This window comes from Rattus rattus, chromosome 1 (genome assembly GCF_011064425.1).
Source record: "Rattus rattus isolate New Zealand chromosome 1, Rrattus_CSIRO_v1, whole genome shotgun sequence".
Classification (NCBI taxonomy): domain Eukaryota; kingdom Metazoa; phylum Chordata; class Mammalia; order Rodentia; family Muridae; genus Rattus; species Rattus rattus.
This window is the reverse complement of record NC_046154.1, coordinates 173,728,819-173,752,639: the sequence shown is the minus strand read 5'-3', so window position 1 is coordinate 173,752,639 and position 23,821 is coordinate 173,728,819. Positions and strand designations below refer to the sequence as shown.

The window sequence follows — 23,821 nt, the reverse complement described above, 5'->3', positions numbered from 1 at the left end:
TGAGTTTCACACCGCGTGTTCCGTGCTCAATATTCCCCACAATAGTCCTTGTGACCTTTGAAAGATAGACATTTCTGACATCCCTCTTCATAAAACCCTTTCAGAATCTTGCTTGGCCTATGCACAGCCATCTTCTTTTGCTCTCACCCAGTACTCTGGCCAAACTGACCCTTTCCAGGTTCCGAAAACGCCTAGGGGACTTTGTCCACGCGGTACACACTGCCGGAAACACTCAAGCACCCCCTCTATTCACCTGTGGATCTGCCACTCGTCTGAGGCCGCATCCTCGTGGACATTACCTCAAGGAACCCCTCCCTGACCCAGCTTGTCTCTAGCCAGCCTTCCCGCACAGCCCAGAGGCGCATACGTTGTGTGCAGTCGGGGACTAGGCTCACCCTGCCCTCAGCATCTGCTTCAGGCAGGAGAGTGTTGCACACGGCAGGTGGCTGTGGAGCCTGGGTGCCAGTTAACAGGATGTCAGTTTCCAGAGGAAAGCCCACGCCTCCTGGGGGGCAGTGCAGTGTGCCTGCTTCTCTGCCAGTCTGTCTGTCATGGCAATCATTTGCCAATGTGCTTGTGCAGCTGCGTAAGGTCAGCTCTCTGGGCTTTAAGCGAGTGTAATGGGTCCAACATTGATTTGCTTTTCTCCTGCTGAATATACTCTCTGGGCTAGAGAACAGGGCTCTCTGTTACTATAGCAACTTTCATTATACTAGGCTGCCGACCAAAGGATAAAACTTTCTCAGATCTTCGCATTTAAGCACCGCTGGCTGTCAGCACTAACAGGCAAGCGCAGAAGGGTGGACGGGCGGGCGGGTGGGCGGGCTTGCTTTCAGCTACAGGCAGTGATTTTTTTTTCCCCCTTTCCATTTTAGATATGGCGTGAAAAAGGTGACAGATCAGGACAAAGGACCATCACGTTTGGCCCTTTCACTCAGTTTTAGGGTAGAGAAGTCCACATCTCCTCAGGCTAATCTTAGAATTCACCTTAGAACCGCTACCAATGTCTTACACAAAGAAAAAAATCCAAGAAAATTAGACAATGAATTGCAAGGCATTTCGCCCATGGCACCGAGAGCTATTAAGCTCTACCACGATAATTAGGATTTCTTTGGTGGAGTATCTAACTTGAAAATAGAGGGAGGGGTTATCTTTAGTAATTCGAACTGGATATTCAGGATTTTAAAGGGGTCGGGGGATCAATCACTTAACAGCAAAAACTTTGTGGGTCTGTGCACCATCCCAGCCTATCCTGTTGGAAGCACTTTTATAAGAACCACAGACACAGGCAACAGAGAGACCGGAGAGATCAATGGCTAAAAGCCTTGAGGAATGTTGCTACTTAACAATAAGATAAAAGGAACCCCAGCATTAACTTCTTGGCTGTTTGTTATGGGTCCGGCGAAGACTCTGGTATAATAAATATCGGATTCTATTTGATCTTCGTGACTTTTTGAAGACAAGGATTCAGAGGCACACCGCACTGACTTGGCCAGGCTCGCACAGAGACAGAGTAGTAGAGCTGGCTTTGAACCTCTGTGACCCTTGTCATTTACGGAGCTGCCCTTTACAGCTCCAACTAGAGATGCAGCTGGAAAATGTGGAAATGAACTCCTCAGAAGTTAAAGTTCCCTTTGTGGGGCCCCTCCCTAGACCTGACCTCCTCACTCCCAGAATATGTTTCTTAAAGAAACGAGAACACTGTTGATCCAGACCATCCCCTAAATGAGGAAATGGCACATTAGACACTACCCAGTGATATCCTAGACCTGCTCTAAAATAGGATGGTCGAGGAGTGGGTGGGATGGCTCAGTGGGTAAAGCACTTGCTGCCACGTCTGATGAACTGAATTTTGATTCCTGGGAATCACAAGGTAGAAAGAGGTGACTGACCCCTGTAAGCTGTTCTCCAATTGTCAAGTGTGTGCTATGACACATACACACACACACACACACACACACACACACACACATGCATACACACACATGCATGTATGCATACACACACATGCATGTATGCATACACACACATGCATGTATGCATACACATGCACGCAAGTAAACCTTTTAAATAGAATCACTTAACAGCTGAGAGTTCTGTCTCCCAGGTCAGAGTAGTTTCCCAGTGTCCTCTGCTCTCTGGGGACAATGTTTCCTATTAGCTCTTAAGCCCCGCTTCCCAGAACTGTCCAAGCAGACCTCTGGCATCAGCAAACACAGCCTCCACCAGCACAGAATAAAATGTTTGCAGCTGAACGGCAGCACGCACACTAGGGAGAAAGCCCCTCTTTTATGCCTCAGCCTACTCCCTTGTAAAGTGGGGTTCAGAGCGTGGATGGCCTTCCTTAAGCTCAGAAAACACCCAGACTACAAAGAAGATCTGAAAAAGGGAGATGAGCATTACTGTCTTTGGTTATTGTATTAATTCTTTAAAAAGATGACCATAGCAGCCTAGGGACCTCAGGAGGAAGTCCTGCCCCTGGCTTCTGTTTATGACGTAACTGTTAGGTGGATCTACTCACTTCCTGCCAGCTTTCTGGGCCTTGCCTTTCCCTTTCAGGTCAGCCTTCTTAGTCATTCCTAAGGGACAATTTGCAAGGCCTTGTTCAGGTCACTTTACCTTTTTTGCACCTCGGGCTTCAGATCTGAGAAATGGGTCCAACAATAAGAGCAATTGCAAAGGGCTATTGAGTAAGTACCAAGTACATTGCTTTACTAGGGGCTGGCAGTCCCATGCTTGGTGAACTTACGAATATGAAGCAATTGCTTTACAGATGAGCAGACTCGAGACTTGCTCAGAGCCAAATAGTTGGTAAATACTAGACTCGAATCCAGAGTTTACCATGGAATGCCCAACTGCCATCCCCACTGCCCGCTCCTATCCCAGCCAGCAGAGCACAGCAGGACTGGATTTCTGGGGCACAGTAGGGTCTTTGCTAGGGCCATCTGGTATACCACTAGACTACTCCAGCCTCTGCAGGCAGCTGCCTAACATGTGACATTTCTTAATAGTTTGAAGTTATTGGACTTAGACTAGTGATAGATACTTACCAACTGAGTTAGGCAACAGGGCTACACATGGGCAACATAAGCCAGTGGGGCCAGGAGGTGGATGGGAAATATCTATATAGAAAGAACATCTTGCCCCTCATGATGGAGGGCTTGGGGAAATGTACCAGGTTAGACTGTTTAATGAACTAAAGCCTAGAAAAATCCTACACCAGGGTCTGGCCAGGAGGGGACCCATACCTGGATGTCCCTTGAGCGCTCATAGGCCTGGTAGGCCACCTTCTCCTCGGCGCTGGCTAGCTCCTGCTTCAGGTTAGCTGTCTCGTGCTGGTGCAGCTCTGTCAGGTCATGGAGCTGGTCTTCAAGTCGCTCGTACCTTAACAAAGATGGGAGCCATAGTGAGCATGTGGCACAGGTGTCCCGACAGCATGTTCTAGAATGATGGCCTATTTTTGTCTTGGGACCCTTGGCTTGTTTTCATACCCTGGAAGACTGTTTTCCTGAAAGAGTAGGTCAATTTGTGGGGAACACGATTTTGGTTACCCCTGAATCCCAATTCTAGGAGGGACCTGCCTCTGTAGTCTTAACTGTATATCTTCAACTTTGAGGCTTTACCAAGATCAAACCTGTTTTGTTTTGTTTTCCACCTATGCCAGACCAGCACGTGGACTGGCTGCCATAACAACAGATAGACTTTGTCAGGGATGTGGTTGCCTCTAGTTAGGAGACAGTTGTACAGCAAGGACAGGCCAGGACCGGTCACATCTATAGTGGCCTCTCCCTTTTTCTGCCCAACAGTAATAGGGGGCTAGTGGCCACACAGCACATGGAAATAGAATGAAGGTTTTATGATTAGCTTCCACTCCAGAAGGCAATTCCACTGTCTCGAAGAAAACACCCAGACAAGCTTTTTCAGCTCTTAGACTATTAAGTGCTAGTAAAAAAAAAATTAACCTCAGGGCTAGAGAGACAGCTTAGTCATTAAGAGCACTGGGTGCTCTTCCAGAGGACCTGGGTTCGAACCCCAGCACCTACAACGGTTAGCTAACAATTGCCTGTAACTCTGATTCTAAGGAATGTGTTTCCTTCTTCTGGTCTTATGGGCACTGCACACACATGGTGCACAGGCATCCACTGAGGCAAAAATACTCATACACATAAAACATAAAGAAACATATCTTTTTAAAAGACATGCTAAGATTAAGCTCATCACAACTTACAGATGGCTTATGGGACAGGGTGTCCAAAAATCCAAAAGTGAGAGAAAGACACTTCCTTTCCCACGCCTACTGTCAGAGAAGAGAATCTGTGTCTTTTTTGAAGCTTTGTTCTGAGTAGCTTAAAGAGCTTGCAGTATCTTAGGATGATGCCTTAGCTTGAAATGACTGGCTCAAGCCAGTTATATTTACGTAGGTCATCTGATAGGTGAAAAGGCTTAATTGAGATTTAACGATTATCTTCAGCTTCCGCCTCATGAATGCCAAACGTTATCATCGTTCTAAGGCAGCCTTTTAACCTGTTAAGGAATGCACCTGACGGCTGTATCATGGGGTCACAGAATGCAGGACGCATGAAAGCGAAGGTGGTCCAAGGCTCAGACAACTGAGTGTTTGTGACTTGGGATAAGAGAGGCATCCGGATCTCAAATGATCTGGATGAAGATAAGGTCAATACATTCTCATGACACCATGACTGAAAAACAGTTCTTCCCAGCCCACAATGGACTGGGACTCAGGTGGGCTCGTATCGCTCAGGGAGCCTGCATAGGTCTAGCCTGGGTAGTCTGCGTATATGTTCTGGTTGTGAGGCTCGGTGTACATGTGAGATTTCTAACAGTGGGAGCTGGGTTCATCCCTCAGTCTCTTGCTTACTTGTGGGACCCTTTTCCTTCCCCTGGGTTGCCTTGCCCAGCCTTGATGTGAGAACTGTGCCTGGTCTTGTTGAAGCTGGTTACCCTGTGTTTGCTTGAGGTCCCTGGAAGGCCTGCTCTTTCCTGAGAGGAGGTGAAGAGGGGTGGATCTTGGGGGTGTGTGTGGAGAGACTGGGGGGTGGGGGTGAGGAGGGAGTGGAATTGCAGTCAGGATGAAACACATGAGGGAATAGTAAATGTAAAAAAATTTAAAAAAAGAGAAAAAACAGTTCTTGTAAGATGAATGTACGGAAGTCAAAAATGTGCACACAAGGTTAAAACGTAGTTTTGAGGCCGGCATTATTTCTCAGTGGTACACACATGCTTAGGATGCGTGAAGCCCTTGGTTCAAATCTTGGCATCACAAAAACCTTTTGTAAAAGTGAGAAAATGCCACCTTCTAAATTATGACGTAAAATTACACAGCAAGTGTAGGTTAAATTTACAATTTACGTGGTATAGTATGTAATAAACATTTACATTTCGCACTCTTAGAAGTCAACCCATGGGCTGGAGAGATGGCTCAGCGGCTAAGAGCACTGACTGCTCTTCCAGAGGTCCTGAGTTAAAATCCCAGCAACCACATGGTAGCTCACCACCATCTATGATGAGGTCTGATGCCCTCTTCTGGTGTGTCTGAAGACAGCTACAGCGTACTTATATATATAATAAATAAATAAATCTTAAAAAAAAAAAGAAGTCAACCCATTTTGATGGAAATAATTTGGTAGGATCCTTTGATGAGCAGAACAGGGCACACAATCTCATATTCAGTTATCTACCCTCTTAAACAACTGTAAACACAAAAGGCAGGCTACAACCTTTACTCTCAAGATGAGAGCCACTCATTTATAGTAAAATGTGTGTGCATGCGTGCGTGCGTGCGTGCATGTGTGTGTGTGTGTGTGACATGTGGGCATGTGGGTGTGTGTACAGGCCAGAGGTTGATGCCAGATGTTTTGGGTCTCTCCCTGAACTTGGCTAGGCTGATGGGCCAGCAAGGTCTAGCCTAGGATCTGCTTGTCTCTACTGCCCCAAGTGCTCAAGTACTGTGGTTACAGACCTGTGCTGTTATATCCAACTCTAACATGGGTGCTGGGTACCTGGACTGAAGGCTTCCTTCTTGCACGGGAAGCACTTTATCAGCAGAGTGATCCCTCCAGTCCGTGTGTGTGTGTGTGTGTGTGTGTGTGTGTGTGTGTGTATGTGTGTGTGTGTGTGTGTGTTTTAAAAGCTTAATGAACAAAATATGTATATTTCAAGCTGACATACCACATACAAATCTACCTCATTGTCTCATTGTCCAGCGAATTAGGTCCACTTGTCTGGTCTGATGGAGGGAAACGGGTCTGTAAATTAGTGTAATGAGACCATCGCAGACGTCTGCTGAATCAATTTCTTAATCTGCACGTGAGTCATGGCTTGGGTAACGATATTTTAAGAGACCCACGCATATAATGTCTTCCTCTAATTGTCAGCTATAAACTAGAAATTATGGGATTTAGGATTACGAAGGCTGGAGAGAATTATCAATCTTTAAATGCTTCTGAATCCACATCTGTATCTACTGCAAACACACGCATTAGCACCTCGCTTGTAAGCAGACAGCTTCTGCTTGGTGCTTCTAAAGGAATCCCAGAGGGAGCCGTCCATGTACGCACCTGTACCTCTCCTCTTGCAGAGTCTGAGAGATAAAGCCATATTCTCTCTTAAACTGCACCTTCAACGCCTCGATGTCCTCTGCCAGCTGGGCTTGGGTAACCTTGATCTCCCTCAGTTCCTCTAGGATTATGGCAAGTTTCCCCTGGCTGTCCAGGGTGCTGGCTCCACCAGCCCCAAAGGACTGGTTCCCATTGCTGTCAGCTGAGCCGGATGTACCACTAGAACACTCGTCATCGCTGCCGTACTTGGGCTTGTTCACGATGGTAGCGCTTCCGCCGTAAGCCCTGGGGCTGGCTTCGGGCCTGAACTCTTCTAGGGAATTCTTCAAGTGAGCGATGTTGTCTGCACTGCCAAACTTATTCCGGATCAAGTTGGCAAACTCTCTGGACTTATTGAAGACAAACACGGGGGGCGTGAGGGATACCCTGGCATGCTCGACTTACTGCTCTCCAGGCAGTGGGGAGCAGTTCGAGATTTCACGTGGGCATCCTTCAGAGAGTGTTGTATTTCCTTCAGGCTGTCTTTAGAAATGTCCTTCGAGCTTCTGGTTGCTCCATTCTGTTCAATCTCCCTGAGTTTCCTGTGATACTGCTCCAACTTCTTCTGCAGCTGGGCGATGGAGTGGGCTGACTTCTGGTTCTTCTTCTCAAAGACCTGCTTGATGCGCCCGGCCTGCTGCTTGTCCGCACTGCTGACCAGTTTCAGATACTCGGCAACGTTCCCATCTCGGGACGTCTGCTCGATTTTTATCTGCTCCGTCACCTTCAAGATTTTCTGTCTCAGGCTGTCTGCGCTGAGTTTGACCTTGTGGAAATCCAGGATGCCATCTGGGACGTCGAAGTTGAGGTTGGTGTCTGACCCTCCTCGGCGGATATTCAGGGGCAGGCTGAGGGTATTCATGTCATGGCGTTCCACCTGAAAGAGAATGAGAACCAGGTTGACACCTGAAGTAAATGGCACTTTCAGCGGGAGGGAACTGTTCATGCACATGTGTCCCATCTGTTGAGTCCTAGGTTTCCCAACGGCTTGTGCCACAGGATGAACACACTCTATGCTATCCTTCCAAGCTGAAGAAGGCGGGACAGCCCAACCCCATCCTATATCTGTGTGATGTGAAATCACATCTCCACTGTATCCAATCTGCTGTCTGTAGGTAGAAACTGTTAGTTGCCAGGGTAGGAAAATGCAGAACAGAACGAGGAAGTCACTCGTTTCTGGCTTCCTGTGTGACTTGGGGAGCTTGCTTGACCTTCACTGTGTGCTGCGTGACGGGCAAGGCCCCTAATTCAGAACTCAGTTATTTAACAAGACAAGGAAAAAGAAAAAAAAAGGGGGTGGGGTGGGGAACTCTAGCAGATACATCCATCAAGAAAATTATTTTTCTAATAGAACCACTAAGCAGATGTGACAGAACTGTATGATGCATGATTAACTTTGATAATTGAGTAATACAATGGTATCTCTATATGAAAATAAATAATTCCAAACCACAAGCACAGTGATTAAAATAGGTAAACAGAAGATGATAATATAGTACAAATGCCGTGACTGTTTAATACAGTTCCTCGCTCTGACCCCAACCACAAAGTTATTTTGTTGCTACTTCATGCCTGTAATTTTGTTACTGTTGTGAATGGTAATGTTACTTATCGGATAGGCAATCCCCAGAGGGGTTGTGACCTGCAGCTCTTAACGCGAAGCCAGCCAGATACCTGCTTTCACATTCACGGGCTGTCCAGACCTACAAAGTAGCGTCTGGCATCCTGGTCAGGGCTAGAAGTTCGTGCTCTAAAAGGGAAGGGCTGAACCAGCCTGTGCACCGAGTTTGCTGATGTGTTCACAGAGATTACCATGTTTGATCCTTAATACCACGCCAGGCAAAAAACACGCTAAAGACATACACATGTAGCAACTGAGGGCGCTGGAGCCAGGGTTTGACGTCGAGCTGCCTCTCACCCTATTATTCTGACGCTGTCCTCGGAGGATGAAGAATGAGTCGTGGTAGAGTCTGAACACAAATCCAATTATATCATCTAATCTGGAGCATCTAGGCTGTCAAGTTAACATCCCCTTGATAAGAATAATAGCAGGACACAGGTACTGTCTGGCAGAAGTTACCTCTGCCCACCTTGTAAAGGACCAGGAAAGGATTAAACCGACAGACCTTGCAGTGTTTGAGTGACCCAGACTCCATACAGACTGCTTTCAACACCAGTATTGACACCGTCCTAAATCCTGACCACTGCCTTATCAGGAAGGAGTCCTACAGTATAGGCAAAGGTTGACCAGTGAAGCTTCTTGCAAAATGTGCGCAAGTTTGTTAGCATTCTCTCTTGGCCCCCTCTTCCCACATGCAGTTGCCACAAAGCACACTCTTTCTTGCTGCTTTATCTGGGAGGTGGGGTGGGGAGGATCATCATGAAGGATCATGAAGGATCACGCAAGGCAGGCTAAGGAAATAAGACACCAGGTCACTGGGAGACCAGACAGCAAGGTGTTTGCAAAGGAGGACAGAGGGCCATGCCTGTGCTTGGTCAGGAAGAAGGAGTGTCAGGTACACGGAGATCTCTAGGTGTCCAGGAGGGTGATCACAGAGAGCTCACGGAAACTCAGCCATGGCTCGTTACTGAACAAGAACAGCAAGGGGTCCAAACGAGAACGACGAAAGGAAATACACCAACCCCAGAGAGTGCTGATTTGAGACAGACAGGGTAATTCACGGTGGCTGTACAGCCAGAGAGGCTGGAAACCAAATTTTGCTGGAGGTACCAGAGCCAATCACCTTCTGAGGAACTGACCGGCTTCCCGAGGCCTCCCAGCTGAAATCAGCTTTAATCAGGCTACCCAGCCATAGTGAGACCCCGGCTCACCTTTCAGGCCTCAGCTGCAGTTGAGATGCCACTGAGCCTGAGTGAGCAGTGGGTGGACAGTGTGAGCCTCCTATGGTCTTTCTCCCCATGCGTCTACTTTTCATCAAAATCCTACCATGAGTGCTTCTGAGAGCCACTCCAGCGCCTCTTCCCCCAAGGTTTCCCACTGCCGGCAAAAGCTGCTTCTTCCTGCCAGCCTCCTTATTGCCCTGGTGTCGCGTGGTCCTGCTTACTCCTGCTCTTGTTGCTCATCCGTGTACTTTCCCCACCGGTCCTCTGCAGGACAGGGACACAGGAGAGATGATGTCACAGTTGTACCCAACCTCGGCTAGCACTTCCTTTACTCACAAAGGGCTGTCTTGCAACTGATCATCCAGAGAGACGTCATTCTTTATTTCAAGGAGTCTACACGGGAGTCATTCAAGATACAGGTTCACGGAATGAGAAAAGGACATGGCCTCATGTTCTGGCCCCATAGCCCTGACAATTCTAGACTGAGCTGTTTCCGACGACCCAGGTTGTTCCAGACAGACTCCACTGAGAACAAAGCCGAGGACCGTCTGACAGTATACACAGACACACGTAAGGACTCGCGGTCTTTAAATGAAGTATCGCTTACACTCAGGAAAGACCTCAGTATGTAAATAAGTATAAAAACATGGTGAACATTTGTAGTCTGAACACGCTGGGTAACTACACTGAGGTGAAAGAGGAAGAGAAGCCCCCCTGGACCCTGTCAATCATGGCCACATCACTCTTCCCTCTAGGGACGTCCAAACAGTGTCCATTAGTTTGGCCTATTTACACAACATTCTTGTCATTTCTTTTTCATGAGCACTTGTTCTAGCCCTCTTGAATTAAATATAAGATCAAATTTAGAATATACACACATACATAGCTTTGTTTTAGAATTCTCCTGTCTGAAGAGAAAGGCTTCATGGTTTACCTGGTGAAATTCATCAGGAAGTCACCTCCTGTTCATCTTTCTTCGGGTCTCCCCACCCCTGAGCTGGTCAGACACCCAGGTACTCCCAAGGCCACGAGCCTGGCTCTCTTAAAGACTGCAGGTCCCAGACGGCCTTATATGCAGAGACATGTCTACTCCCAGGAGGCCAACTGACTTTTGCCTTACTTGAAAGTTGTAACAATGCTTGGCATGTTCTCAAGACTCTAGGCTGGGGAACAAAACAGTGCTCACAGCTCAGTCTTGCTGCCTGCCAGCAAATCCCAGTTAAAGAACGTTGGAAGAACGACGGAATTGTTGGGGGGGGGGTGCACATTTTGGACTTTTATATGAAGCCTGACCACTGCACAGATAAGCGAGGCCAAGTGTGCATTGCTTAATGCCACAGATTCCCTGGGTGTCAATGGAGACAAAGAGTACGTGTGAGGAAGAGGGCTGAGCCCGCTCTGCTTTGTTTATCCTGGGATTGGCACCGGCCCCTCGATGGTGCAACCTGCTCTCAGAACTAGGCTGCGGGAGGTCAGAGGTTCCCGGAACACCTGAATGAAGTCAGCATGTACATGGACTGTGTGCATGAGGGAATTCGGGCTTGTTCCAGTACTGATATTTACGAACTACATGTTTTTGGGTAAACTGAGTCAGATCTGTGGGATTCTATCACCCAATCTGTAGAACAGGGGGATAAGAAACAGAGCGAATATTTTATGATTTGAGGAGACTGTGAAGCTGGTGATGCACAGTCCAGACTGAGGGCTCTGGAGGCAGACTTCACCCCATCCTTGCTATCACTAGTCTATTCTTATAGACTATCCTGACCTCAGTCTCCTCCTCTGCAAATGACATAAAGACTCTATACATACATAAAGACTTAAGAGAGACTGCTGTTCAAGCATGAGGATATGAGTTCAAAGCCCTAGCACCCATACAAAGGGGGTGGGGGTATGGTCATACACCTATGACCCCAGTGCCACAGTGAGTGTGGAAACAAGAGAATTGCTGGTGCTCACTGGGTCTAGTGAAAGACGCTGTCTCAAGGGAATTAGGAGAGGAATAAATGAAGAGAACCTCCAAGGTTGGTGTATACACATATACACACATAAACACACATATACACACATAAACACACATATACACACATATACACACAGAGAAAGACACATACAGACACACAGAGATACACACATATACGTACACAGGCACACATATTGACACACATATATAGGTGCACACATATACACACATATACAGACACACAGAGATACACACACACATTGACACATAGATATAGACACATATACATAGGTGCACGCATACACACACGTAGACATATACAGACACATATACACATATATACATAGGCACACAGAGGCACAGACACAGGCATACACATAGACACACAGACACAGTGACACACACACACACACAAACACATATAGACATATACAGACACACAGACACAGACACATAGACACACATGCACAGACACATACACAAACACACATAGACATATACAAACACACAGACACAGAGACACACAGGCACACGTGCACAGACACACATAGACACACACACACAGACACACACAGATGGTCACACATACAGACACAAACACAGACACACACAAACACAGACATACACACAGACAGACACACAGACACACACAGACACAGGCACCCACCGGCGTGCACACACACACACACTTGTGAGATTCTCCACTGTTAAAGGGTGAACGGCTAACAAAGAGCTACAGACCCCTGGCACACAGAATGGCTTTGATTAGTGTTTCCCGTCATCGTCCTAATTTCATTTAAAACATATCTTTATGTAAAATGTGAAAGGGAAACAAACTAATGATGACTATTTTTGCCACATGGGGTTATAAGGGTTCATTCTTATTATGCTTCCTCTGTATTATCCTATTTAGAAAAATACAGCCAATGTAATATTGTTTTGGCAGGAAGAGTTGTTTTTAAAAACCATGGCTGACTTTTCCAGTCCTCCCACAACGACCTGGCTGTTCTTACTTGGATAAAAGACAGACCCCCCCCCCACCCCCACCCCCAGCATCCTAGTAAAATACCACTGCTAATTGTGTTTTCTTCCGGCAGCAGAGACGTTTCCACTGTCACCTCCATGTTCTAGAACAAAGGCTGAGGAAAAGCCTAAGCCCTGGACAGATGTCAAAACCGGACCCTGAGTCATCTCTGCATCCAATCGTCTCCCGCACGGCGACCCAAGGTAACTCACATCCACCCTCAAGACTGGCACAGTGCGGTCCCTTCCCAGAGCACACTGCCTGGGCTTGCTGCTACAAGATGAGTGACAATATAATCAGTTCTCAGGAAGAGAACAAGGTGTTCAGGGACACTCTGAAAACCCAGGTGACAAAAGCGGAAAGAGAGGGGCTCCTGTGCACCCTCTGTGATTGACGTGCTCCTCAGAGGTGCAGGTACCAGTGCTGAGGTGGCAGAACCCTCAGGGGAAAGCCAATGATCACTCTGCTGTCATGGATGCGGTCACGGTCATGCTGGCCTCACAGACGAACGTTTCCTTGAGAATAAGCAATGGGGGCTCCATTCTTGGCCCCTTCTGCACACAACAGGTTCCCTTTCGGCTCCTCCACCATGTTTGGGTACTGGTGGTGGGGCTCAGCAGTGAGATGCTGGTGCCGTGCCATTTGGACCCTTGGTCCCTCTATTATCATGGACCAAATACGTCTCTTTGTAAGTTAGTCAGCATTCTGTTATAGCAACGGATAATGGGCTAAGATATCCCTAAGGGGCACGGTGGGAGGCTTAGAACCTGCAGAGATCCAGAGAGTTCAGAGTTCAGAACAATAGGCAGTTAACTGCCTGTTTAGTTCCAAGGCCAGAGGCAATAGACCTTTGCTCACAGAAAGGTAGCCTGTGTTCCGATGTACACGGAAAGGGGCAGGCAGGTCCTTCCCATAGGCAGCCACTTCCACTACAAAGGTTATCCCAGGGCACCTAAAGATGTAGGTTCACACACAGGCCACACAAGGCGGCATGGTCAGAACCCAAGAGTTTGGGGGAGGAGTGGAGTTGGGGTTGGGGCTTGTGGCCAGGAGAGGGGTGGGACAGGGTGGGGCTTGTAGTGGGGGAGGGGCCTGTGGCCAGGGGGAGGGGCTTGCAGCCAGGGGAGGGGCTTGCAGCCAGGGGAGGAGCTTGCAGCCAGGGGAGGGGTAGGGTGAGGGTGGGGCTTGTGGTGGGGGAGTGGCTTGTGGTGGGGGAGGGGCCTGTGACCAGGCATCCCCTCACCCTTACTGATTTTATTGTCACTCATCTTAGCTGACTTGTTTGTCTCAGGTCTTGAGTCAGGGCTATTCCCACGGTGTGCCAGTTGCACTGTGCAAGGCTTTGCTATGGTAACAATGTCAAAAATCCCAGTCCCGCCTCCATTTCTTTCTGTTTTTTTTTTAAAGGTCTATTTCTTGTTCATACTAGCAGCTCAAGTCAGCCAGAGGACCCAGGCCATGCTGAAGCCTACGCCATCTGGAATGCTGCTGAGTTGTACAGCGTCCCTCACACTTCTCCCAGAGAGATGCTATCAGTGACCTGCTCCATAAACCACGGACCAGTGACTCCTGGGGATGGGGAAATATTCTCCTGCTTTAAGCCAAAGGACGAGGACACCTTACTGACACAGTAAGAGCTCATCTGAGAATACTTTCTGAGCTGGAGTCTTCTGTTGATTTTGCAAATGAGGAAATTAGGCACAGAGATGTTAAGTAAGGCGGGGGACACACAGCTGACGAAAAGGAAGTCAGGGTGGAAGCCCAAGCCTTTTGTCTCTGGAGCCCGCCTGCCCAACGGGCCTGTGTGAGTTAGGCTCCAAGATAAAGCTTTTAAGTGTCCCAGTATCTTTCACACTAGCCCTCTTTTACGAGGACACGGAGGCTTACAAAGAAAATATATGTCTCTTGAAGGCCAGAGATAATAACACAGTTTAACTGGATCTCGACTTGGATTTATGAAACGCTCAAAGCTGACTGTGTAAGAATTTACTCTGCGGGGCCCTTAACGCGGCCACCCGGGCTCGAGTGGGCCCTGCGCTTGGCGGAATCTCCTGTCAGAAAATCTCCTTCATCACCAAGTCTGGAACTATCACTTCCAGTTTGGGGGCAGGCAGAGCCCTGGTCTTTCCCCCATCTCAGGTGGATCCCCACTGTAAAATGTGAGCAGCGGTTTGAGGCCGATTTTACAAGGACAGAGCGTTTGTCGCTTTTATGGCGATGACACTCAAACATTTATAGTCACCGAGAGTAGAGAGTGGGACAGAAGTATAAGGGAAAGAGAGGGAAGCAAGAGGTGAAGAGGGGAAAGGAAAAGATTTGGGAGTGTCTGCATGTCCAGCAAGTGAGTGCCTGGGGGCTTGGAAGGGCCCCCAGTGCAGGCCTGAAGAGAGGTCAAAGTTCCTTTTCTAGGCTGGGGGATAGCCCTGCTGAGGGACGGAGCAGTTGTGCAGTGTTGTGGGGGAAGGAGTCTGGGTTTTCCCTTCCCCACCCTGTGGTAATAATGCACTGTATTAGGCCATCTTCCCTCCGGCTTGACCCACACTTGGAAACTGTGTGGCTGTGAGCACGGAACTGAGGGCACTTAACTTAGATAACCGAACCACTGCATCAAGGCAAATGCCACTGCTGATGGAACCGATGCACTAAGACACATGACAGCCGCCATTGCTGCTACCGCCATTACAGCAACCGTCACCAGCCACACCACAACACCACCACCATACCATACCACGGGTTCAACCTCACCCCTACAGCTCCATGACCACCACTACACCACCCCACCTACAGCTCAACACCACCACCACTACACCGTACCACAGTTACGGTACCATCACCAGTGGTCCACCATCACCACCAAAACAACTGTCGCCTGTTTTTAGAGACACCACATGGAAGCTCGGAACACCTGATACCTGCACCCTCTGGAAGATGGCCAGTCCCTCTCTACATGCCCCAAACAAATCACCTTGAGGATCCTCATTCGAAAGGACATCTTATCAGGGAAGCACCTTCGTCCCATGTGAGTTTCCAATTTGCTTGGATGAACTGGGGCATTTCTTCTGCTTGTCCCCGTCTGTCAACAGAGTGAGCAACACCAGCTCTGCCCCACACTGTCACTGAAATGTTTCCTGCTGGCGCCTTTGCTCCCTCCCTTAAAATCCCTGGGAAGGGGCCCTCGGGAGTGTTAGGCTGCCTCTCTGCCTGGAAGCACTGGTCACTGGAGTTAAGGATCATTCCGAACTGCAACTGGGGGACACAAACCTCTGACATCCCTGTCCTTTCTCCGCAGACTCCGCAGACTAATGCTGTGGAGGACATGTGTGAGGCGGTGTTTAAGGCTCTCAAAGCAAATTCTTCAAGCATCCTCAAGCACTTACAAACACTTGATACTGTAATTACAAATAATTCTCTTCTCATTAAGCCTCTACCAGCCAGCAATGCTAATCTACTTTGAATTACATGCGCTGGAAGATACATGTTTCTTCAAAAAAAAAGCTCATAACTCATTCTTTGAATTCACACAAACTAAGCCCTGGTGAAATTCACCTGACCTGGTAAAGATTTACTGTGGGCTAAACATATAGACGGAGGGTGTCAAAGTAAGGAAGATGGCCGCCCCTAGGAGGGTGGGCAGGGAGAGCGGTGGTGAGGAAAACCAGAGCACTGACTTCCAGCGAGGGACAGCCCGGATGTGCGGTGGAACCCGCAGGAGGTTACAGGCAACACCCACAGACAGTGTTTCTAGGATGTCTACAAACACCCATATACCTTGAACTGGAGCAGGCCTAGGCAGGGAACTGAGTATCTAGTATCTGGTCCTCACCTCCCCAGGCTCCAACACTCAGCGCCTTCCTGAGCTCACAGTTCCTCTTAGGAGGTGGTAGACAGTCAGTTCCTACCAGAGGAAGTTGAAGGCCACGCTGGGCACTAAACACAGAACAAGTGAGGACTGACGCTTTCAGTCCCTGACTCAGACCGAAGGGACGGAAGAAATAAGAGGCCCTGGGTTGTGACTTGAGGCCTTTCTGGGGTGTCTGGGGGCCTTTCCCTCTGTACTTGTGCATGCTCAGCACTGAGGACCTCAAGATCTAGGCACGATCTTCACACCTCAGACACACCACACGGCGCAGCCATCCACTGTGAGAGACCAGGAGCACGGCCATGAACAACCCGCCAGAATGAGGCTGGAGTGGGTGGGATACCTACTCAATCCTCACAACTCCATAAGTAGCTGTCACCACCTCTACTGTATGGATCTGAACGTGGGAGGCACCAGATAATTGTGGTCTCAGCTCCAAGTCACAGAGCTGAGATCTTTGCCAATGTCTAGGTTTTAACTTTCGTTTCCTTCCCGGTGTCTGATGAGCCCTGTGCCCCGAATACTCCACACATTTTCCTCCAGCCTAGCCCAGCTTTCCATGCCTCCACCCAACTCACCTTTCAGGGCCTGAGTCTGTCATGGTCCACTCCAGGGAGCCTCTCCCACACTCGTGACCAGCTGGAACTTATCACGTCCTTTGTGCTACACCCCGGATTTACAGTCGCCTCCTTAACAATGTTTATAGTCTGCTGCGCACGGCGAGTATTTGTGTAACATTTGCTCTCCCGACATGTGGAAGCCTCCCTGGAGAAGGATCATCTGATGAACCACCTGTCTGCCCACAGTTTCCTCAATAGGACCTCTGTGTTTGCTGGGCCAATCGGTGGCCCACAAACAGCCAACTGGGGCAGCCAGTTGGTCCTCTTGTTTGCACTTGTTCAGCTGTGTGCAGCGACATGAAGAAGAACCCGTGACTGAGGGATGCGGCGCGGCCATGAAGGCAACGTGGCTTTCAAGCAGACGGAAGAACTGCCCGTGCTCAGATAGCAAAGAAAACAGCAGCTCTCCCTGCTCTCCTCTGCTCCAACCAGCATATAGGTGCTCAACCACCAAACGGCATGTCTTTTTTTTTATAAATTCTTAAGACTTAGTTTTAATTCTGTGAGCGTGTGTGTTTCTGTGTGTAGGTATGCAGACATGTGTGCAAGAGCCCACGGAAGCCAGGGGCAGCAGATTCCTTGGAAGTGCTGTTACGGGCGGTTGTGAGCTGCCCGATATGGCTGCTGGGAATGCAACTCGTGTACCCTCGAGAGCAGTCTGTGCTCGCTCGCCACCTCTGAGCCACCTCTGTAGCTCACCAAAATGCTATTAAGAGCCATAATGCACAAAATACGTAGGCAGAACCCCCCTCTCCCCTCCTAAATGCCATGTCCCTGAAGGTACTTATAATTAATTACAATTGATGCTGAGAACTCAGGTGCCCGTCATAAGGAACGCATCTATGTTTTGACTCAATCTACTCTTTGCGATAAGGAAGCAGTCTTGAAACTTTAAACGTATCTAATGAACCGGCGAGACTGTCAAATATGGTGGCAACATGGATGGTGGCAAAGGTATTAAGATTATGTGAAGTGAGCTGGGCATGGGAGAGCAGGTGCGTGGGCTCGCTTATATATGGGATTCTTAGAAATTCGAGTTCGTAGAAGTAGACAAAAGAGGCGAGGGGAAGAGGGAACGGGGAGAGACTGTGCCGATACGGTGTTACAGGCAGAGAGGAGAACTAGTTATGGTGTTCTAATGCTAGCAGGTGATTACAGCAAATGTCACGGAATCCTACAGCGATGATAACTAGGAAAGGCTTTTCAATGCAATCACCACAAAGAAATGATACAGTTGAATAACCGAGTATTTTGGGTTGAGTTCTTTGCATTATCCTTACACAGAATATATGCTGTGTCCCCTAAAGACAATTAATTATATGTCAATGGAAAACACTGCCTTGTGTTGTAGTTTCTTACTTCTTAGCACAACGCAACTGAACATGACCTAAAAGATACAGGCCTGGTTAAGAGTGAAGCTCATTGCGAGAGTGATTGCCTACCGTGTAAGCTTAAAGATCAGAAGATCAAGACAGCTTATTGCTGTTTGTCTGTTCAGTGTGCACGCACACCAGAGCACAGTGGACGTTAGAGGGCAACTGGTGGCCATCGTGCTTCCTCCCAACTCTGTGGGTCCAAAGGATTGAACTCAGGTCGTCAGGGTTGGTGGTTGAGTGCTTTCCCCTGCTTGACACCCGGCCAAGCTCTCCACCCCTTAACTTATCAGATTATCTGTCTGTCTGTCTGTCAGTCCATCCATCCATTTATGCACCAATGTGTCTCTGACAGCCTTTTACCCTCCTAAATCTAAAATGGCAAAGACGTGTTTGAAGGAGAAAGGCAAAGCTGATGAATGGCAAAGAAAAAAAAGGATCGGATCTTAGAGAGTTCAAAATTATTATTATTTAAATGAAAGGAAGACAAAAGGAAAGTCACTGGGTCTTCTAAGAACAAAATAGCTTTTTAAACGCTTCCGGTACATTGTTTCAGTTCTGTCCCCGAGAACCTGAGACTAGGATTCAGACTCCTATTTTCTGGGCAGGAAGGGCGACTTGGCTGGTGTGGAGTTGTCAGGCTGAGGAGAGGCAGAACTGAGGTGGCAGGCCGGCTCTCCCAGGCTCCAGGGACCTCCTGCCCGTGACTGACAGCCGGAGCCTGTGCTGAGCACATCCGGGTACACTGAATGCTTTACTTAAGCTAGTCCTTGGTGCCTCGAGGTAATTACTGGAGCTGTTTTCAATCTGATATTAACGAGGGAAACTAGCTTAAATCCCAAGCTATCTTGCATAATGAAAAAAAGCAGGCTCCTTTTGCTTCGGCCACTAATAATGGCTCTCAGCGGCAGACACACACTCCCTCCTCCCGCTAAGTTCAGATATGAACTTCCACAGCCACTATATGCTCCACTGTCAGCAGCTTCCTGCTCACATTGTCACTGCAGATTAAAGACACCAGAGCTGCTTGTTTCTGAGGGAGGTGTGTGTTCTAGGAACACTGTCATCTGGGAGGAAAGGATCCGCAAAGAAATAAAAGACACTGTGCATTGTGGCTTTAAAGATAAACACCATATCATGACCCGTCTTAAAATCCAGGTCTATATTTGGGTTGACTGTGTTTCCAAAACAGAGGGAGCAGCCTTCCAGGGCCAGCTCAGCATGTGCAGCAACCAGGCAGCTCAGATTTCCTGGGGTTTTTAGAGCCATGTGCCCCAAGGGGAGGTCAGGGACCCAGTGGGGGCCTAGGTTAGAGCCTGAGGCATCATTTCTGAGCCAAACCAGCTTGATTCTAGCTGCATTTCTGCCAGGTTGAGTTACTCTGTATAAATTATTTCCTTCTATGCCTTAATCTCCTATATCTGTTCTACAGTGTAACTGTGAGGTCACGTGAACGCTTAAACTGGCCTTGTACAGAACAAGGGCTGAAAATGTTGGTTACCACTTACTAAAGCCGATATGCGCTACAGCTGCCAACACACACACACACACACACACACACAATATTATGCACAAATATGACTGCTAACACACACAAATACATATGCAAAAGCACACATACAAACACATATACACACACAAACACATGCACATACATATATATAAACACACAAATACACATACGCACAAACACACATACAAATACACTCACAAGTACGTATGCACACACTCACACAAATACACATGCCCACACATATATACCCAAATATATATGCACACACACACACGCACACACACGCACGCACGCACACAAACATACAGACACATACATACACAAATACACAAGTAGGAAACTCGCCACTATAGATGAGTGTATGTTGTATGTGCTGTGGTGCAACTTCCCTTCCGCCTTTCCGCCTGAAGAGAGAAACTACTACTGACTATTCCTCTAGTTATTCATGAACAACTGACAATCCCATTTGAAAGTGCTTTACAATTTGGGAAAAGACAAGCTTTTCTTTTCTTTTTCTCTCTCTCTTTCTCTCTCTCTCTCTCTCTCTCTCTCTCTTTCTTTCCTTCTTTCTTTTTCTTTTTTCTTTTCCAGTTTGCTAACCATATCTAAAGAAATTCTAACACTCTGAAAAAACATTCTGTGGTTCCTCCCCGGCCAGCAGGTCAACGAAAGACTGAATTTATCCTGTGGCGAGTTCCCCAGTGTCTTCCCCTCAGAGCCCTTTGTAGGAAACTCTTTGTGACTCATTGCTAGCCTTGGCAGGAAGGTTTAAGACCCCAGGCTGCTTATGGTACCTGGGCAAGAATGAACTCTTGCTTCAACGTGCTGGCGCGGGTGCATGCAAACATAAATGATAAGTTTCGAAACAAGGTCACAGAGATCTCCCCTGCCTCCTGAATGCTGCTATTAAAGAAATCTTACAAAGCATGCAAGAAAGGATTAAATATGTACATTAAGGATTTGTTTGTTTTTACATGTAGAGATCACAGAAACAGAATTTACCCTAAGACTTCTCACCAGAAGAATATTTCTGTGGGCTTTTCTTTTTCTTTCTTTTCTTCCTTCCTTCCTTTCTTTTTTAAAATCAAGGCTTATGAAGGACTACAGTCAAGAACAGAAAAGGCCGAGACACTACCTTGAAACTAAAAATGCTGTAAAAGCATGGCATTTGGTAAACTGTTCCCCCTCCTTCTCCTGTGAGGTCTGTTTTAATTAAAGAATTCCTCAGACACGGTCAGATAGACTTCATCTGCCACCGAGACGGGAGTGTTCCAGGTGAGACACTGAAGTCTCTAGAAAACTGAAATGCTTGCCAAGCAAGTCAACATTTTTAAGTCTTGCCAGTACTGAGTTCCTGTTGACCCTCGCTGTGGTTGTTTGGGGCTGGAATGTACTTCAAAGGCACAGGAGCTGGACGGCTGGTCCTGAGATGGAGGCACCGTTTGGGGAGGAGGGGAGAGGGGGCTTTCCTGGTGTATGTGGTGAACTGAGGAGCGGCTGACGGTCACAGCGTGACCCTGCTTTCCGTGCCCTCACCAACTCTGCTTTCTGATCTACCAAGATGTAAGGGGCAGCTGCCTCACATGCTGCCTGCTGCAGAACAGCCCCAGCCATCATGTGTCCTTGCCACGATGGCCCACCCTCTCACGCCATGAGCCGACTGAAGCTCTCTTCCCTCGGGCTGCTCCTGTCACTTCCATGAGCAAAGCGATAAATACAGCCCACGAGATATCATGTGCATTGTGACACAATATGGTGAATCTCTGGAAGGAAAACACCCAACCTAGGTGGACCAGCCATCCGTGCTGGAGTTAACTTCAGACCTTAGGACCCTCGTGGCAGGGACCTGGGTGGCTGACTCCACAGCCTCTAAGGACTCTGCAGCAGTCACGAATGGCCATCTCGTGACTGAGGTAGAATTGTAAGGGTCTCGTAAAATACGTTGAATTATTATTAGCAAACTGAGTGTGCGTCCTTCTGGAGATTCAGTGTTGCCTAAACAAAATGCATGCGACTAGGAGTTTCAATGGGACGAGCCCAAGGAACAAATGAGTGTCAATATAGAACACGATAGGGCAGCAGTTTTCAACCTGGGGGCGGAACAACCCTTTCACAGGGGTCAACTAAGAGCACCTGCATATCAGATATTTACATTGCTATCCATAACAGTAGCAAAATTACAGGTAGGAAATAGCAATCAAAATAATTTTATGGTTGGGGGTCACCACAATATAAGGAACTGTAAGTATTAAGGGGTCACAGCATTGGAAAGGTTAAGAACCACTGCTGTAGAGACAGCTCCTGCATATAATCTCTCTCTCTCTCTCTCTCTCTCTCTCTCTCTCTCTCTCTCTCTCTCTCTCTCTCTCACACACACACACACACACACACACACACACACACACATGCTGTATGACTCAGGCTGTGGTTGCCGTGCAGAAGCTACAAGAGTGAGTTACCAGAAGGGGGCGTGAGGGAGCAGCAGAACACTGACAATGCTGCCGTTCGTTATCTATGCAGGGTTAGAAGCACCCGGCTATACATTTACTATACGTGCCTGTTTCTGTGAATCATATCTCAAAAAATGTGTTAAGAAGCAAAACAACCTTAGAGCAGGAAAATGCAAGAGCTGCCAAAAAAAAAAAAAATCATTCTACAGCAACGACTTTAATTAGCCTGACAATGCATACTGCACTTTAGTTCCCAGCACGTCCACAAGGCTACCTAGTAAATATGTGTGTGTGGGGTGGTGGGGGTGAGGGATGGGTGTGTGCAGGGGTGAGGTGTGTGTATGTGTGGGTGTGTGGGGGTGGGTGTGTGTGCAGGGGTGAGGTGTGTGTATGTGTGGGTGTGTGGGGGTTGTGTGTAGGGGTGAGGTGTGTGTGTGTATGTGTGTGTGTGTGTGTGTGTGTGTGTGTGTGTGTGTGTGTGTATGTGTGTGACCGACCAGAATATGAAGTGTAAACAAAAAGGAACGGAAACTGGAAAGGTCTACAGCAAGGTGCTAATATCGGGGAGGTAAATGAGTGGCCTCAGATTTAGACACAGAAATACTTCATTTCAAATTTCGAAAACCAGCAAACCCCTAAAATACCACATTGGCACGCTAGACTGAAGTCTTGCTTCCTCACAGAATGAATGGTCACTTAGAGAGTCAATGTTTCTCAGAGGGGCTGGATTTCACTTGAGAGTACACAGAGTACAATTAGAGCTTTCTTACACAGGCCGCACTGTGTCTGTGATAGCTGACGGGATTTATTAAGTTAGCTTACGAACTAGCCCACCCAAAATCAGATTTCCTCCCTCCTATCTGATCTGTTAGCCAGGTTACAGGCACGGGAGTGGGAAAGCGGGCGGTGATAAGCTCGGCCCTGGGAGTGTCCACTGTTTGGGTGGGGAGGCACAAGAATTACGTGTGTGTGGGAGGAATGTGGTAAGTGTTACAGAGAATGGAACAAAGAGAAAGCTGTAAGTAAGGCTGATGATTCCATGAGGTTTCTGGGAAGGAGACTCCCAAGAGGCTTGAAAAGCTACCAAGATGCAGGTGGTCATTCATTATCCTAACAGTCTGGAGGCTGAGGCAGGAGGATGGCCATAAGCTTGAGCTGTTTTTTGTTTGTTTGTTTCCAAACTGAAAGGAAGAAAATAAAGCCAGCTAGGATAGCCTATGAGAACAAAACATATGCAAGGGCCATTACAAAGTGCAGTGTTTAGAATATTAACTATTACTTAAGATACCTGAAACTGACCAAACGGCCGTTCTGTGGGTAGGTATGAAAGATGAGGCAAAAAGGCTGTGGCGTATTTGTATTCTTATATTTTGGTTTCAGTTTTTTTTTTTTTTTTTTTTGACTTAGGGTCTCTCTACATAGCCTTGGCTATCCCAGAACTCACCATGTAGATCAGGCTGGCCACGAACTCACACAGATCATCCTGCCTCTGAGTTTTGAGTGTCGCGATCGCCGCCAGCCTGGCTAAAGCAGTGTGCACAGCACAATGTCTAAAAGG

General features: G+C 47.8%; 1 protein-coding gene across 1 annotated transcript in view; it reads right to left on the bottom strand.

Annotated features, from left to right (window-relative positions):
* The window catches only part of Tmcc3 (transmembrane and coiled-coil domain family 3), a 70,815-nt gene that overhangs the window by 5,256 nt on the left and 41,738 nt on the right, over window positions 1-23,821 (bottom strand). Inside the window, 3 exon segments of the mRNA XM_032911612.1 lie at window positions 3,249-3,384; window positions 6,579-7,002; window positions 7,005-7,494. Coding sequence (XP_032767503.1) covers window positions 3,249-3,384; window positions 6,579-7,002; window positions 7,005-7,494 — 1,050 coding nt within the window.